We start from the raw sequence: 19,091 nt of genomic DNA, 5'->3' as shown, positions 1-19,091 counted from the left end.
ACACTGGTAATTAAGGGTTCTATAACACATCATATTTTAATTCTATACTAAACATGACCTTTTGCCACCTATTGTGGCAAGTTCTCTTTTTATTCACTACTTTGTTGTACTGTAAACTGCTTGCATGTACTGTATGTGCCAGAATACTGTATATGTTTAGAGAACAGGGCTAAAGATCACAAGAGCAAACTGTTCACATCAAAGTAAACTTCCTCATTTAATTTCAGGGATAGTTCGTTCAAAAAAGAAAATTCTGACATCATTTTGTCACCCTCATTTTTGGGTTTACTATCCCTTTAAGACTTGCAATGCAGGTGAGCACAACTGTCCCGACTTTGAGTGTTCAGCTCAGAGTGCCAATCCAATTTCTGGTTGTAAAATGTGGTAATTATGATATTACAATGACTTTGTCTAGGCATTATAAGCAAAGAGAGGGTGCATAAAAGTTATGTCATCATTTAAGATATGCAGGGCTATCATAGATGACATATCAGCATGAAATAAGTTATCTGTTGGTTCTATGAGACTAGGTTGAACGTTAGCAGGTCAGAAGACATTACAGTGTCACATTATACAAAATAAGGTAAGGATTATGAACACACCCTCATCAAATCTGTTAAAAGGTAAAAGTACATTTGGTGTGTGCATATGTGCAAGCCCTGTTTAATAGGTTATGCAGTTACATTGATTATATCATTTATAATCTTGTAGTGTACTGTCCCTCCATGGTGCAGTTGTGGTTTCAGGTGGTAATACCATATTACATTGGTATATACCATGATACTGAACAATTACCGTGTACATGTTGCATGGTATTTATGTGGCAAAAAAAAAACAAAAAACTTCCAGATTACCCTAATTCAACCTATGTGCATTCACGACCTATGAAACCCTCCACAGTTTCACTGCTGTTATGTAATCGCTTCGACACGCAGTTCCGCTCATGGACTAAGTGATATATTCTGCACACTTTGAGGTTACATAAGTGTGCAGCAGCGCAGCTGTGTTCAGTGCAGACTCATATGCAACTCAACATGAGCATGCTATCGTTTTTCTGGAGGAATGGAATAGAGACACCGGAGCCCCTGAAAGCAGAAGTGTCAGGTAACGTTTGAAATGGACGATGAAGTTGATTGCTCTTTTCAAAAGTAAGGGATGTTTTTGTATGTAAACTCAGGACTCCAAAACCAGATGTTCTGCTTACCTACAATGCCAAAAGAAAATGAGCGGGTTTCGATTTGGACATGATTCCAAGGGATACCTGTGTGTGCGACTTTGACTTGGGCAAGGATTTCTGCTTCACTTGAGAAACAGGAATCCATCTATTTGTTGGAGTTTTATGCCAGAGATTCTGTTTAAGGTTAAAAGTGCTGTGCTGTATTTCTTTTAAATTAAAGGACAAGCATAAAATGTCTCTGTAAACAGTGAAAAACAAAATTGCGGTCAGTATGACGGTTGTCAATGGGGCTGAATGTAGGCATGGGCAGGGGTGGGCTGAGCCCACCCAAACGTGAGTCTTGCCCACCCAATCAAACATTTAAGTGTGTATATATACACAGTGGTGTGAAAAAGTGTTTGCCCCCTTCCTGATTTCTTATTTTTTTTGCATGTTTGTCACACTTAAATGTTTCAGATCATCAAACAAGTTTAAATATTAGTCAAAGATAACACAAGTAAACACAAAATGCAGTTTTTAAATGAAGATTGTTATTATTAAGGGAAAACAAAATCCAAACCTACATGGCCCTGTGTGAAAAAGTGTTTGCCCCCTAAACCTTATAACTGGTTGGGCCACCCTTAGCAGCAACAACTGCAATCAAGCGTTTGCGATAACTTGCAATGAGTCTTTTACAGAGCTGTGGAGGAATTTTGGCCCACTCATCTTTGCAGAATTGTTGTAATTCAGCCACATTGGAGGGTTTTCGAGCATGAACTGCCTTTTTAAGGTCATCCCACAGCATCTCAATAGGATTCAGGTCAGGACTTTGACTAGGCCACTCCAAAGTCTTCATTTTGTTTTTCTTCAGCCATTCAGAGGTGGACTTGCTGGTGTGTTTTGGATCATTGTCCTGCTGCAGAACCCAAGTTCGCTTCAGCTTGAGGTCACGAACAGATGGCCGGACATTCTCCTTCAGGATTTTTTGGTAGACAGCAGAATTCATAGTTCCATTTATCACAGCAAGTCTTCCAGGTCCTGAAGCAGCAAAACAGCCCCAGACCATCACACTACCACCACCATATTTTACTGTTGGTATGATGTTCTTTTTCTGAAATGCGGTGTTACTTTTACGCCAGATGTAATGGGACACACACCTTCCAAAAAGTTCAACTTTTGTCTCGTCAGTCCACAGAGTATTTTCCCAAAAGTCTTGGGGATCATCAAGATGTTTTCTGGCAAGAATGAGATGAGCCTTAATGTTCTTTTTGCTCAGCAGTGGTTTTCGTCTTGGAACTCATTTTTGCCCAGTCTCTTTCTTATGGTGGAGTCATGAACACTGACCTTAACTGAAGCAAGTGAGGCCTGCAGTTCTTTGGATGATGTTGTGGGGTCTTTTGTGACCTCTTGGATGAGTCGTCGCTGAGTTCAAGTAGGCTATAAAAAAGGTTTTAAAGTAATAACAATTTGTCTTCTAAATATCCCAAAACCTGCATATTACAGTATATAGAATGTGATATAGATGCCACTGAAAATGCAACTAAGTAATTTTTGTTTTTGTTTTAATGTGATCAAAAGCTAATTCCCAGATCTTTCTCAAAAGTAAAGTAAAAATAATTTAACTAAATTTTTAATAAAACATTTAATGGAAGTAAATTAACATAATATTGCCATTTATAAGACAAATTGGCCCAAAACACCACAATACATTTTTCAAATACCATCAGACAATTACCAGCAATATCATTTCAGAATCTATCTCTAAAATTGTGGATATCTAAAAAGATGATAGTATTTGGGGTTAAAAGCCCCATTTTTATGGGGGCTAAAGGCCCCTACACGTTGCTTTTTTAAAAGTGGGACGAATAGATTTGTCATGAAAAATTTTCAAAGTGGGCTCACATTGACTCATCCAATCATAATAGAGATTAGTTTGTTTATAGAATACTTGAGATGTATTAAAATGCTAAATATGTTTGAAATTAATAAGAAATGGTCAATGGTCAAGCATCGTATTCATTTGTTACTCACAAAAGCATCTTGCTGTCTCAAAATTATTTGCATTAGTTGACAAATTGTGCTCTATTACTATTGGCCCGGTATCTACACGAATTCACTTTAAACCCCCTAGGGGCCTTTTACTCCAAGTGTGGGGTAAAAGGCTCCCTCAACACCTTTTTTTTTTTACTGAATTTTAATCGAAACAACCATCCGTTATTATTTATTTTCACACAAATTATGTTGCTCCATCAATATTCAATAATAATAATTTTTTTTTTTTTGAAAACGGTACATTTTGTGACCACAAAAAAAGCTACATGTCCTTAAGGGGTTATTTTAGCCCCATTGTACCCTATAGGCAATGGTGAAATAAACTTTATATATATATATAATATAAATAATAATAATAATGTTTATAATAATGTTTAGAAACTATAAACTATAATCTACAGTATTTATTAACTTACATACACTGTCGGCCTAAAGTTTGGAATAATGTACAGATTTTGCTGTTTCGGAAGGAAGTTGGTATTTTAAATCACCAAAGTGGCATTCAACTGATCACAAAGTATAGTCAGGACATTACTGATGTAAAAAACAGCACCATCACTATCTGAAAAAAGTCATTTTTGATCAAATCTAGACAGCAGCCATCACTCCAACACCTTATCCTTGAGTAATCATAATAAATTGCTAATTTGGTACTAGAAAATCACTTGCCATTATATCAAACGCAACTGAAAAGCTATTTGGTTCGTTAAATGAAGCTTAACATTGTCTTTGTGTTTGTTTTTGAGTTGCCACAGTATGCAATCGACTGGCATGTCTTCAGGTCAATTTTAGGTCAAAAATGGCAAAAAAAGAAACAGCTTTCTCTAGAAACTCATCAGTCAATCATTGTTTCTTTAAGATTCTTTAAAAAAAAATGTAAGCATATTTTTTTAAATTCACTAGTTAATTTTTAATTGTTCCAGTGTAACAAGTGAATTTTGTTAAATGTATGTATCTTACAATTTCACTGCCAGAACCAAACCAGAAGTGCCAAAAGTAAGCCAGATTTGGCCCACATTTTGTTGCTATCTGGATCTCAATAACTAAGAGTTTAAAAAAGTTGCATACATCGTAATACTAAAAAAACAAATAAGATGGCTTTAACATGTTTTTTGAATCATTATTATGTCTGTCAGTGTCTATGCCAGTGGTTCTCAAACTGGTGTACCGTGGGAGGTGGGCCGGTGTGCCGTGGAATTTGCAGAGCTCCAGCATTTGCGATTAAAAATCACTGCATGCGAGTGCGGAAAATTATTTGGCTGCACCGGTGCGAGTGATCTTACACACCGAAAGTTATGAACGTATTATTGCAACCTACAATCAGAATAAAAACTCCCTGATGCATCTTGAATCATATACCAAGTACTTTTGCATTCAAAGCGCTGTTTTCTCCCTCTCACAAGGCTGCAAGTGCTCTCCCCTTCTCTTTCTCTCTTTCGTGAGCACGCATAGACATATAGTGAGATAGAGATAGAGAAGATATACCATGCGAAGATTGTTTAAGCGGAGATTCTTGCTTATGGCCTATATGCAGGGCCGTAGCTGGGTATTCTGGGGGCCCTGATTGTATATTGCTTTGGGCCCCTTTCCTACTAAAAAATACAGTTTAGAATTTGTTGTGGGGGCCCCCCTGGACCTGTGGGACCATAGAATCATTACCACCTTTCACCCCTCTAGCCACAGCCCTGCATATATGTCAAAATGACGGATAGCATTTTGAATAATGAATTATTGATGGATGATGTCTTAAACTTGCGCTCACACGCAAGATTCTGAGAAAAATAGCGACATTTTTTTTTGGGAATCCATAAAATGCGCGATACCAGTAAACAGCATGTCAATGTGATAAGCAAAATCTCAAACATAAAAAAAAGCCATGAAATATCACTCTAACAATAAGAGCCTCTTTGAGGGTGACAGTGCACCAAACTTACAATATTCTGCTTTTAACGGAGGTGTGCATTATAACATTAGCCACGCACTGCCAGCCTGCAAAAACCTATTAAAACGGCATACTTTGTGTTTCAGAGGCAGCATAGGGTTTAACACAATTTATTTCACATTTATGAGGCTGTATGCATCGTGTTTTGAGGAAAAAAATGCTGTGCCTTGGAAATTTAATATTTACAAAAGTGTGCCTTGGTACAAAAACGTTTGAGAACCATGTGGTCTATGCACATTCCTTATTGAGTGCGCTTGGTGTGCGTCTCTTATTAAAGAATGTGATTGATAATGTGGAAAGCTTATAATATTCCACAAGCTTGTTTTCATTATTTTTCTGTCGATATTATGAGCATTGGCCTGCAAAATCCGTCGCAATGTGAGTTACCCCAGGAAGAGTTCCTCTTGGCAAAGCAGTAAGGGACAGTGGAGAAAGTGCAATTTTTTATTTTATTGTATTCTTTTTGTAATTGCTTTTTTGTTGAAGGATATAGAGGCATGAAACCAGAGTCGTTCAATAGAAGAGGACAGTAGGCAACTTTCACAACCTTCATTTTACCCCTGCTGGTTGAATAGGGAACTGCATGTCCAGAATTAACCTTGTTTAAACACAATCATATACAGTACATTTGAAAGATTAGTGATAACTCAAAAAAGTTCAAAGCTTCAAAGTTCTGGTCACCATTCACTTGAAATTTTTAGACCTACAGAGCTGATATATTTTTCTAAAAATCTTTGTGTTCTGCTGAAGAAAGAAAGTCATTCACATCTTGGGATGGCATGAGGGTGTGTAAATAATCAGAAAATGTTCATTTTGGGTTGAACTATCTTTTTAAAATTTCTTAATTTATTATGGTCCCTGTAAATATATGGATTTTGTATACATAATTTGTAGTATTTACACTGAGTTTACATTATGTATAACAAACGTTAAAATGGTACTGTCTCTTTAAGAACAGCGGCTGTTCAGCGAACATGTTTGCAGTTTCTTTACCACATCCGCACTGTGTGTTTGAATTAATCTGACTGTACATAACAGAACAGGTATTGAAAGAGACTTAAATAAATTAAAATATATTGCGTAGGTCTCAACTTTAAAAGATCATTTGACGTTAATAAATATATTAATATTTATATATTTTTTGACTGGTTTCACTTTCAATCTTTATTGTTCTTTATTGGCCAAAAACAATTTACATCGAACAATATAAAAATTATTTTATTAGCTATTTATAAAAGTATTCTTAACTGAATAAAATCAATAAAATTGGCTATCATGCAAATCTCACACCGGGACCATCAGTGAAGACGATTAACTTAACCGTTCGGGGGTTTTTTTGTGGTAAGGTACGAAAAAACGCGCGTTATCAGTAAACTTAAGATGCTGTACATAGACGTCACATTGTAATGTCACTTTTGTCTTGTGATTTCTTTTTTCAGGGATGTGTGTGAATGTGAGCACAGATTCCGGGAAAGTTCGGGCAGTGTGAATGATCAAAATCTCGCAGTCTCAGAATAGATCCAGGGATAACTTTTCCGGGATTCATCCCAGGAACTCTTGTGTGAAAGGGGCTCATGTTACGTATATATTTTATGATCATTAATCTAAATCTGTTTGTAGAAATATTTCAACAAATGTTTATACATTTTCAACAAATGTTAAGGGTAAATACATTTACCCTTACACTGTAAATAAGCATGAAATACTTTATTTTTGTATGTTCATATAAACAGTTTTTATTCAATCAAGTTGAATCATTGTATTTTAAGTATTATTTGTACATTGCTTCAAAAACAATACCCACAAAAATCCATCCATCCATATTCTATAGCAGCTTGTCTTATGTAGGGGTGCAGGGAGTGCTGGAGCCTATCCCAGCTGTCTCAAGCTGAAGGCAGGGAAACACCCTGGACAGATGGCAGTCCATCATAGTACAAGAATACAGTAACAAGCATATTTCATGTATAGGCTATTTGATCTGTTCACCTATTATTTTTATAGTCATCTTATTTTTGGATAATTTGTCATCTACTCCTTGGTAAACACCTTGGTAAACATAGCAGGTTTCATGAAGGCACGAGCTGCCACATTTAAGAATAAGCGCTCGAGAAGCTCACTACCACACCATTTCATGTTTCAAGTCATTTCATTTTCAATGTCTCCCCTCACGTGACTTTTCACTGTATTCTCCCCCCAACACCCACATTCACACCACGATTAAGAGCTCAATGAGACTGCAATGAGATGAAGGGAGGCTAGAGAGACGCTGCCTCCCTCTGAAACTTTATCCGCTGGGTGTTACTGTTTGACATGTTTCGTAATTTTTTTAAATAATTTTATTTATGTACAGTCTTTATGTTGCCTCCGTTGCCTACTCTGAGAAATCACTACTGGCATTTACATTGTTGCTTTAAATCAGTATTGTCATATTCAGTAGAGCTACCTCCAGGAATGGATATACACTATATTGCCAAAAGTATTCGCTCATCTGCCTTTAGACGCATATGAACTTAAGTGACATCCCATTCTTAATCCATAGGGTTTAATATGACATCGGCCCACCCTTTGCAGCTATAACAGCTTCAACTCTTCTGGGAAGGCTTTCCACAAGGTTTAGGAGTGTGTTTATGGGAATTTTTGACCATTCTTCCAGAAGCGCATTTGTGAGGTCAGACACTGATGTTGGACGAGAAGGCCTGGCTCGCAGTCTTCCCTCTAATTCATCCCAAAGGTGCTCTATCGGGTTGAAGTCAGGACTCTGTGCAGGCCAGTCAAGTTCTTCCACACCAAACTCGCTCATCCATGTCTTTATGGACCTTGCTTTGTGCACTAGTGCACAGTCATGTTGGAACAGGAAGGGGCCATCCCCAAACTGTTCCCACAAAGTTGGGAGCATGGAATTGTCCAAAATCTCTTGGTATGCTGAAACATTCAGAGTTCCTTTCACTGGAACTAAGGGGCCAAGCCTAGCTCCTGAAAAACAACCCCACACCATAATCCCCCCTCCACCAAACTTCACAGTTTGCACAATGCAGTCAGACAAGTACCGTTCTCCTGGCAACCGCCAAACCCAGACTCGTCCATCAGATTGCCAGATGGAGAAGCGTGATTCGTCACTCCAGAGAACGCGTCTCCACTGCTCTAGAGTCCAGTGACAGCGTGCTTTACACCACTGCATCCGATGCTTTGCATTGCACTTGGTGATGTATGGCTTGGATGCAACTGGAAACCCATTCCATGAAGCTCTCTACGCACTGTTCTTGAGCTAATCTGAAGGCCACATGAACTTTGGAGGTCTGTAGCGATTGACTCTGTAGAAAGTTGGCGACCTCTGCGCACTATGCGCCTCAGCACCCGCTGACCCCGCTCTGTCATTTTACGTGGCCTACCACTTCGTGGCTGAGTTGCTGTCATTCCCAGTCGCTTCCACTTTGTTATAATACCACTGACAGTTGACTGTGGAATATTTAGTAGCGAGGAACTTTCACGACTGGACTTGTTGCACAGGTGGCATCCTATCACAGTACCACACTGGAATTCACTGAGCTCCTGAGAGCGGCCCATTCTTTCACAAATGTTTGTAGAAGCAGTCTGCATGCCTAGGTGCTTCATTTTATACACCTGTGGCCATGGAAGTGATTGGAACACCTGAATTCAATTATTTGGATGGGTGAGTGAATACTTTTGGCAATATAGTGTATATCTCATGGTGCTTGTACAAACAGACTTTTGAAAAGGCATAGCTTAATGTGGCCACTAAAAATGTGAGATCACTGCAGCGGCAGTGGCAAGGATGGACTCAAAGGCCATCAGTTACATCAGGAAGAGGCTGGGCTTGCCGTGTTGTCTTCCAAATGTAGCATTGTTAGGAAGAAATGCCTTACAGCTACCACTAAATTCCATCACCCTGGTTTACAAGCAGAAGACAAGGCATTGACAGGGAATCAACAGACCAGTCTGTGAGGGCTTGTCAAGCCCAGGTTCGAACAGGCCGCGCTTGGAAGGCAGAGGAGGTTGTAAACGGGGCGGTTTCAAGACTGAAGCAACAAGAGATTGTTGGAAAAACCCAATCAGGAAGAGCAGGCCTTGGATGGGGGATGGCTTCCAAACTGTGGTCAGCAGCCTCTAAAAAACAGAGGAAAGCGATGGTAGTGACGGATGTATCTAGGATGGAAGAGGAAGGGTATATAATTCGAGCAGTCAGTCAGCAGCAGCAAGGGCGCTGGACAGTATGGGAGGATACATCTGATAGAGTTTTAGGATGGGCTGACCTGTGGAAGATACCCCAGGCCAGGCTAAGTTTTCTAATAAGATCCACCCATGATAATCTTCCAAGTCCTGGAAATGTTGTCTCTGTGGTATGGTAAAGAGGAGAGTTGTCCCCTCTGTGAGGCCCCAAGAGAAAATCTGCACCACATGGCCTTGGCACAAGGACGATACAGCTGGCGGCATGATCAGGTCCTGTGAAAGCTGGTGGAGATCCATGAGGTGTGTAGAATAAAGGCAAACAAAGTCCGTCATGCTCCTCAGAGGAAGTTCATTGAGTTTGTTAAAAAGGGAGGTGCCACACAAGGCACTGCATGGAGGGAAGCAAGATCAATCCTTGCACATGGAAGTGATTGGTCAATGGTGGTCGCCCTCGGTCAGCAGCTGAAATTGACTTCAGATGTCGCCATTACCTTCTTGAGGCTTGATGTAGTGTTATGGTCGGCATCAGCTAAAAAAGTCATAATGATTGAGCTTACTGTCCCATGGAAAGAGGGACTGGAGGCAGCCTATGAGAGGAAGAATCTAAAATATGCTGATCTGGCCGCAGAGTGCAGGGAAAATAGATTGAGGGCTGCCACTTATCCTGTGGAGGTCGGTTGTTGAGGATTTATGGGATCAATGCAGCATCTATTGAACCTGTACCTGTGCATCTGACATGGATTTACTGAAATCTAAACCTTTTATTCCATTGACCTCTGTTTATTAAATTGCTCTATTACGATTCAGACACTGAAATGGTCTGTTTCTCTCAGGCACCATCCCATCATGGCTTCAGGGGACACTTTTGCGCAATGGCCCTGGTCTGTTCTCAGTTGGAGACACTTCATACAAGCACTGGTTTGATGGAATGGCACTCATCCACAGTTTCACCTTTAAAGACGGTAAGCTGTGTGGACAAAACATTTTTGAATTATATTTATGGAAAGCAAAGTACTACAATGAACATCATATTGCAGAGTGCCACCTTTTGGTGGATCTGCAAGGCAGCATGTGGCATTTTTCTACCTTTTAGTATTGCTGAGAAAGGTTGGCTATGATAAAGAAAAAAAATGTAATCTTTACTATATATCTAGATAAAAAAGAGTGCTTGTAGACTATTAGATGCATCACATGTTGATCCGAAGTAGAAAGAGACATTAATAATATACATATTTTTCAGGTGATGTATTTTACAGGAGTAAATTCTTGAAGAGTGAAACATACAAAAAGAACACGGCTGCCAACAGGATTGTTGTTTCTGAATTTGGAACCATGATCTACCCAGATCCCTGCAAGAATATTTTCGCAAAGTAAAAAGATCATTCATCATGGACTTCCTAATCTTTTGTAAGAATTTACCCCAAAATAACCTAATAAATGATTGCTTCACATTGCTTTTCAGAGCCTTCAGTTATCTGCAGAACGCCATCCCAGATTTCACAGATAATAATCTCATTAACATCATAAAATATGGTGAAGATTATTACGCATCATCAGAGGTGAACTACATCAATCAACTTGACCCAATGACTCTTGACACATTAGGAAGAGTAAGTCTAAATACATTCATTCATTTATTTATTTGTTTTGTTAAATACATCTCAACATTTTTTGTCATATAACTAAGCATAAACTGTTGTCCTTTATTATTATTTCAGACTAACTACAGAAACCATATCGCCTTGAACTTGGCAACCGCACATCCTCACTACGATGATGAAGGGAACACATACAACATGGGCACTGCCTTAATGAGCTTCGGCAGACCGAAATATGTTATTTTCAAGGTGCCTGCCAAAGCCTCAGGTAGCAAGACCAATGAGTACCGTAACTTTATTAAAGGCATAGTTCACCCAAAAATGAAAATTCTGTCATTAACTCACCCATTAACTCATGTCTTTCCAAACCCATATGATTCTCTTTCTTCTGGTGGAACACAAAAGGAGAAACCGGATTGGACAGTGCTAAGGGCAGATGCCAAGATTATAAGTGAATAACGACTTACATTTCATACTGTTTCTCACCCAAAGCTATCATATGACTTCAGAAAACTTGGAATATAGTGCACGTGCCGTACATAATACCTGTATGATGCTTTTTGGAGTTTTTTGTCACTGTATGCAAGAGCTGCATTAAAATTTTTATAAACATTTATATTTTTGTGTTCCACAGAAGAAAAAGTCATATGCGTTTGGAATGACATGAAGGTGAATAAATTATAATAGAATACATTTTTTTTGGTGAACTATCCCTTTAAATTATAAAGCCTATTTTTTTTGAACACTTTACAATATGGTTCCAGTTGTTAACATTAGTTAATGCACTATGAACTAACAGGAACTAACAATGAACAATTTTTCCACCATCGGATCGAACAGTTCTCATCGCCAAACGTCTCTGTTACTTATGTAACCTCGGTATCCTGAGATGAAGGGAATGAGACATTGCGTAACTAAGCTGAAAGAACCTCAAAGAATTCCGAGTCTGTAGTGTGGCCAGCTTACGCAATGTCTCATTCATCTCAGGGAAACAAGGTTACATACGTGACCGATATGTTCCCTTACGATTCAGTTCACTTGGCATTGCATCACTAAGCTGACACTATGGGGAACAGAGTCCCATCACGCGACAACCCTCCCAGAAAGGAAACATGACGCCACAGTCCTGCGGGACGGCGACCGACATGAGTATGCCGCAAGTGAATGACCCTCATAGTGAGCCAGGAGCACTCAGAATGGATTTATAAACTACAGTCATATAGTATGAATTAACCCTTTCACGAACCCAGTTGGGAAGGAAGTTTTATATATAATGAAAGTGCTTGTGACTTTTTGGGACATTTCAACAGCCTGAATGCAGGCGGTTGTGTAAAATGTTGGGGAGCCCGTACTTAAAAGGAGGGGCATAAGTATATGTTTGGCCAACAAAATAGCAAGCGCTCTAGACAGAGAGGACTTGCGATGAGAGAGACGTAACGTCTAGGTTGTAAAACCTTGCGAATGTGTTTTGAGAAGACCATCCTGCTGCAAAACATACAGTATGTCTTGCAAGGACACTGTTCGTCCATGCGCATGAAGATGCCATGCATCTAGTTAAGTGTGCTTTAACACCAACTGGGCAATTTGTACCCTGTTCCAGTTTTTAAGACTGCTTTTTTCCCTGGTTTTACTCTGCTAACAAACAGCAGACACAGGTCATGTCACAAAAAGGAAAGTAAAGAGAAAAATGCAAGAGGTTTACCATCATTTGCTGAGAGCTTGTATTTGCCACCGGACATGAACATGCAGAAAGGCAAATGTTAACCGACTAGCTAAAAAGGATATTTATTGACAAAATGTTCTCTAAGTATTATATGAAAATAGTATATGAAAATACAGTATATTGATGTATTTTGAGTTTAAATGAGCTAGTAATCTACTTCCCTTTTCCACCACAATGGCAGCTAAAGATAAATACATTCAGTAAAAAAGGTATTGTTCATTGTTAGTTCATGATACCTAATGTATTAACTAATGTTAACGTATAGAACCTTTTAGTAAAGTGTTACCTTTTAATCAATAGGCTCTGTTCGAGAATGAGAGCCAGCACAAAAATATTGGATAGAGGGTTATAGAGTATGAAATTATCATTGCAGATAAAGGGAAGAAGCCAGCCTTAAGTGAGGTGGAGCAAATTTGCTCCATTCCTTTCCGATCCACCCTCTACCCTAGCTACTTCCACAGCTTTGGCATGACGGAAAACTACATAATCTTTGTGGAGCAGGCCTTCAAGCTGGATATTCTCAAACTGGCCACAGCTTACTTCAGAGATGTCAACTGGGGCAGCTGCCTAAAATTTGACAAAGATGATGTTGTGAGCAAAACTGTTTTGTTTTTGCACATCACCACTTCAAATAGTAGTTAATTCATTCATCTGTGTATTATAACAAATGTCTAGTATTGATCTGTTCAGTCATAACATCAATTTATAGGCCAACCTGACAGGCTAATTCACCATGGGTTCCCTCTGGAATTTCCAGTGTGTTTTGTTTTTAAAATAGCACGTTTTTATAATTGTTTTGCCAGTAAAATAAGATCATTACTTGAAGAGACTTCTTATGTCATACCTCGAACATACATATATATATATATACAGTTGCAATCAAAATTATTCAACCCCACTGACCAGCAGTATATTCTGGTGATGTGAATTAAAACACATCAACTAAAACCTCAGTAAACAATCAACATAAGTTTTTAATACACATTTGAGTGATTTTGAGAACAAAGAGTTCAGTTTACCCAAATATTAAAATAACAAATAACTCATTCTCTCCACAAATGTCATGTCAAAAATATTCAACCCTCGAAGTCAATCATTTGTGGAGCATCCTTTATCCTTAATAACAGCAAATAAATGTTTCAGGTAAGTGTTCTCAGGCTTCGGACACCTCTCTATTAGAATTTCTACACATTTCTCATGAGCAAAAGCTTCCAGCTCATTGACATTCTTTGGTTTCTGTGCTGCCACTGCTTCCTTGAAATCCCAACAAAGGTTTGCAATGGGATTTTAATGATGGACTGAAAGGGTCATTTAAGGACATTCCACGACCTATCCCTGAAACAGAGTTTGGACAACTTGGATGTATCCTCTGTGTTATTGTCTTGCTGGAAAGTCCAGTGATCACCGAGCTTCAATTGACACACTGAAGGCATCACATTTTTCATGCCAAAATGACCTGATACCTGAAAGAATCCATGGTGTCAGTCACATAGTCAGGATAGCCATTTCCTGCAGCCGCAAAACACCCCCATAACAGGACTGACCCACTTCCATGCTTGACTGTGGGGATGGTGTCGTTCTTGTCATCACCTTGTCATCTTACTCCAGACGTACTGCAGACCCATAGGTCTAAAACTCATTTTCAGTTTAGTGTCATACATCTATAAAACCTTCTTCCAGGACTCCATATGTCTTTCCTAATTACTTCTTGAATATTCAGTCAACTGGAGTCAACATTTCCTTTGGTGAAGTTTTGCTTTCTTCCACACGCCAAGAAGGTTGCTGTTGTACCATATTTAAAAAATGTATGAATGGTGCTGCCAACTTTGGAAATTGAAGTGCCTTGGAAATGTACTTTTAGCCATGACCTTTCTTGTGTAATGAAATAAGCTTCTCTATTAGCTTTTGAGACAGCTTATTTTTAGTTGCATTTTTTGCATGGAAATACATTTTTGCTTACAACGCTAAACTTACATTTTAAAACTTAAATAAGTGCCATTGCAGATTGATGACTTAATTTTGTTTTAAAGCAATTACGTGTGTAGCCTTACATATTTAAGAAACAGCTAAATGCAATAAGGGTTGAATAATATGACATGGCTGTATTTTAAAAAATCCTGCTATTTAGAAATATTAGGTTATATATTCACACTATGACTTTGAATGTGTCACTCAACTGATATAGTTGTGTAAAATTTTGGGTCATCAGAAAAGCTTACCTTTGTAAATCCTTACTGTCTTGGGGGGGTTGAATAATTTCGATTGCAACTATATATATATATATATATATATATATATATATATATATATATATATATATATATATATATATATACTGTATATACACTGTATATTAAGAGTTTAGTTTTGTTTTGTTTTGAAATTCCGGATGGTAACCCATAGCTCGATAATGTAATTTGTTAGGACTACAAAGTGAACTGTTTTACTGTCTAACAACTGTTGTCCTTGATTATCCCATAGAATGTTATCCATCTGATCAATAGGAAAACTGGGAAAACTGTGAGCACAAAGTACTATACAGATGCATTTGTGGTCTTCCATCACATCAATGCCTATGAGGAGGATGGCCATGTTGTCTTTGACTTGATTACATACCAGGACAGCAATCTGTACGACATGTTCTATATAAAAAACATGAAGCAAGATGTTGACAAGTTCATAGAGAACAACAAGGACTTCTCTCAACCAACGTGCCAGCGGTTTGTCCTTCCTGTCAACATAGAGAAGGTAAAAGAAGGCTTAAAAGAAAGAAGAAAAAAAAAACATTACAGGAGAGTTAGGGGTGTAAAAATGTGTGCATCGACAATGACAATTTAGTGCACTGACAACGTAATTTAAAGGAATATATACCTTGTTAAATACAAGTTAAGCTTTATGGACAGCATCTGTAAAATATTGTTGATTACCAGAGAACCATTTTCACTCATTCCTCATTCAGTAACAGCAAACCAAAAAGAAATGACAGTCAGAGAACATGTATATAAAAACAAAGCTTACAATGGAAGTCTTTGGGGACACTGCTTCATCACTTAAAATAGAAGTCTTGAGGCAACCGCTTGACCACTTTCAGTGGAAGTCTATGGGGCAACCGTTTGACCACTTACAATGGAAGTCTATGGGGCAACCGTTTGACCACTTACAATGGAAGTCTATGGGGCAACCGCTTGACCACTTACAACGGAAGTCTATGGGGCAACAGCTTGATCACTTACATTGGAAATCCATGGTGCAACTGCTTGTTTATTTACAATGGAAGTCAATGGACTTCCATTGTTAGTTCAATTCTGAACAACAACATAATCAAAAACAAATTAAATCAAACTGTATTGTGACCTAAGATGTTAGGATGCATAATTTACTAAAGAATCATAATCAAACTGAATTGTTTTCAGAGCAGATATTTACACCCCAAATAATAGTATGCATCTGATATGTCATAGAAATAAATTTTTTCCCCTCTTACACTATCAGAAAAGTCGATCAGACACAAACCTTGTCAAGTTGAAGGACACAACAGCCACAGCAGTGTTGAAGCCGGACGGCTCGCTCTACTGTAGCCCCGATACCATTTTTCCAGGTGAGATTAACATATTCAGAACTTCATCACTTAAATGTGAATATTAAGTTCTGAATATAATTGTATTACTGTGGTAAATCTCTAGTTTTAACAAATCAGAGGCAACTAAATGTGCAGAGTCTTTTTTTTTTTCTGAGTTATTTTGCTTGTGTGATTACAGGTTTAGAATTACCAGGTATCAACTACAAATACAACAGTAAGAAGTACAGGTACATCTATGGCTCCAGGGTTGAGTGGTCACCATATCCAAACAAGGTAAATATTTCCAGGATTTCTTTACATTTATTCAATTGGCAGATGCTTCTATCAAAAGTCTTGTTTTTTAATTGGTATGTTTTAATATAAAACATTTTAAGGTGTTACCTGGAATTTGAACTCATGACCTTGTGGTTGCTAGTGCCAGTTGAACTATAGGACCATGTTGACTCTTTGTGCAAATAAGCAATAATTTAGCAAGATTTACTTGTGTACAGATTGCAAAAGTTGACATAGTTACCAGAACACATCAGGAGTGGATAGAAGAGGAATGTTACCCATCTGAGCCCGTGTTTATTGCATCTCCGAATGCTGTCGAAGAAGATAATGGTGTGAAAATGACTTTTATGGAAGTATTTTTATGGAAATATTGTACATTATCGCAACATACAAATACTGTTTATGCATAATACAGATTAAAGATCTTTATTATTAGACCCCAGCAGTCTGGGCAGTCCCAGTATTTCCAAATCCTATGCCCATTCAATAGAACAATATCACTAAGCATGAGTCAAAGAACAGGCGTTAATTAATCTACTCTCTTCTTTTTTCCTAATTTTCAGGTGTGATCCTGTCTTCTGTGGTTTCATTTAATCCACAAAAGCCACCTTTCCTGGTGGTCCTGGATGCTAAGTCCTTTAAAGAGATTGCTCGGGCTTCCATTGATGCCACAGTTCATATGGACCTACATGGACTTTTCATCCATGAAAAGTCTACCTCAAATGATCCATAGCAAGTTTCATAACTTAAAGTGATAGTTCATCCAGAAAGGAAAATTCTATCATTGTGTACTCACACTCACGTTGTTCCAAATGCTAATGACTTTCTTTGAGATGTTTTGAGATGTTGAACTTTAGCCTCAGTCACCATTCCCTTTTTTATTTGGAAAAAAAAAGGATGCTAATGAAAGTGAATAGTGACTGAGGCTAATATTCTACCTAAGATCTCCTTTTGTGTTTCGTAGAAGAAAGAAAGTGATTTGGGTTTGGAAAAACATGACGTAGTGGGTTAAAGCACTGAAATGGTAAGCAGGTTGCTGGTTCGATCCCCACAGCCACCACCATTGTGTCCTTGAGCAAGGCACTTAACTCCAGGTTGCTCCAGGGGGATTGTCCCTGTAATAAGTGCACTGTAAGTCGCTTTGGATAAAAGCATCTGCCAAATGCATAAATGTAAATGCATAAACATAAAGGAAGAATGTCAAAATTGTAAATAACAATTTATCTTGTAACAAAACAAGTGTTGATTTTATTGTAATCTTTCTTTTTGTTTTTGCAAAGACTTACACTGATCAGCCACAGCATTAAAATCACCTGCCTAATATTGTGTAGGTCCCCCTCGTGCCAACAAATCAGCGCCAACCTGCATCTCAGAATAGCATTCTGAGATGATATTCTTCTCACCACAATTGTACAGAGCGGTTATCTGAGTTACCGTAGACTTCGTCAGTTTGAACCAGTCTGGCCATTCTCTGTTGACCTCTCCCATCAACAAGGCATTTCCATTCACAGATCTGCTGCTCTGTTTTTTGTTTCTGGCACCATTCTGAGTAAATTCTAGAGACTGTTGTGTGTGAAAATCCCAGGAGATCAGCAGTTACAGAAATACTCAAACCAGCCCGTCTGGCACCAACAATCATCCATGCGAATATCTAATCAGCCAATCGTGTGGCAGCAGTGCAGTGCATAAAATCATGCAGATACAGGTCAGGAGCTTCAGTTAATGTTCATCTCAACCATCAGAATCGGGGAAAATGTGATCTCAGTGATTTGGACTGTGGCATGATTGTTGTTGCCAAATGGGCTGGTACGCCACCAAATTTACTCCGAATGGTGCCAAAAACAAAAAACATCCAGTGAGCGGCAGTTTTGTGGAAGGAAACGCCTTATTGATGTGAGAGGTCAACAGAGAATGGCCAGACTGGTTCAAACTGACAAAGTCTATGGTAACTCAGATAACTGCTCTGTACAATTGTGGTGAGAAGGATAGAGATGCGGGTTTGTGCTGTTTTGGCGGCACGAGGGGGACCTACACAATATTAGGCAGGTGGTTTTAATGTTGTGGCTGACTGGTGTATATTTTGTATTAATCCTTTAAAAGGGAAAAATCTATATACAGTATTCGTAGATTCTAATTTCATTGTTGGAAATGTTATTATTTTTACAGACATCCTGTAAAACAGGGCTTTGTTGTAAACGCAATGAACATTGCTACTAAATTAGTCTCTCCTTAATTAAGGCGAGTGGGTCTGAAGTAAACAACAAAAAAACGAAAGCTTAAAGCTGAAATGTGTGATTTCTGCGGCATTAGCGTCACCAGACAGAACTGAAAAAAAAAAATGTAAACAGTTTTTAAAAAGCACTCCCACCATTTACCATTGATTAAACAAACAAAACTCATGCCATTGGTTGAACCAGTGTTTTTGTGTTGGGCTGACAGGAGAACCATTTTTAAAGTGCCTCAAGTGAGGAAATCAGCATACGAATGGCTTACCTATAGTTGTCTTAGCATTAAAAGCTGTGATAGAAGAAAGTATTTTAACATTGAAAAAGTTACATACTTCAGCTTTAAAGCTGTAA

At 38.4% G+C, this 19,091-nt stretch overlaps 1 protein-coding gene across 1 annotated transcript; it reads left to right on the top strand.

The window, feature by feature from the left end:
- Nucleotides 1-988: 988 nt before the first annotated feature.
- LOC127440575 (beta,beta-carotene 15,15'-dioxygenase-like) lies at nucleotides 989-17,842 on the top strand. Its single transcript, XM_051697262.1, has 11 exons — nucleotides 989-1,104; nucleotides 10,172-10,300; nucleotides 10,579-10,708; nucleotides 10,801-10,948; nucleotides 11,057-11,204; nucleotides 13,033-13,250; nucleotides 15,141-15,407; nucleotides 16,152-16,257; nucleotides 16,418-16,512; nucleotides 16,731-16,842; nucleotides 17,076-17,842. Exons 1-11 carry the CDS (start codon nucleotides 1,023-1,025, stop codon nucleotides 17,243-17,245), a joined length of 1,605 nt encoding a protein of 534 aa, XP_051553222.1. The 5' UTR covers nucleotides 989-1,022; the 3' UTR covers nucleotides 17,246-17,842.
- The last annotated feature ends 1,249 nt before the right edge of the window (nucleotides 17,843-19,091 follow it).

Source organism: Myxocyprinus asiaticus, chromosome 1 (genome assembly GCF_019703515.2).
Source record: "Myxocyprinus asiaticus isolate MX2 ecotype Aquarium Trade chromosome 1, UBuf_Myxa_2, whole genome shotgun sequence".
NCBI classification, from domain to species: Eukaryota; Metazoa; Chordata; class Actinopteri; order Cypriniformes; family Catostomidae; genus Myxocyprinus; species Myxocyprinus asiaticus.
Note: the sequence above shows the minus strand (reverse complement) of the source record. Positions and strands in the feature narration are given on the sequence as shown.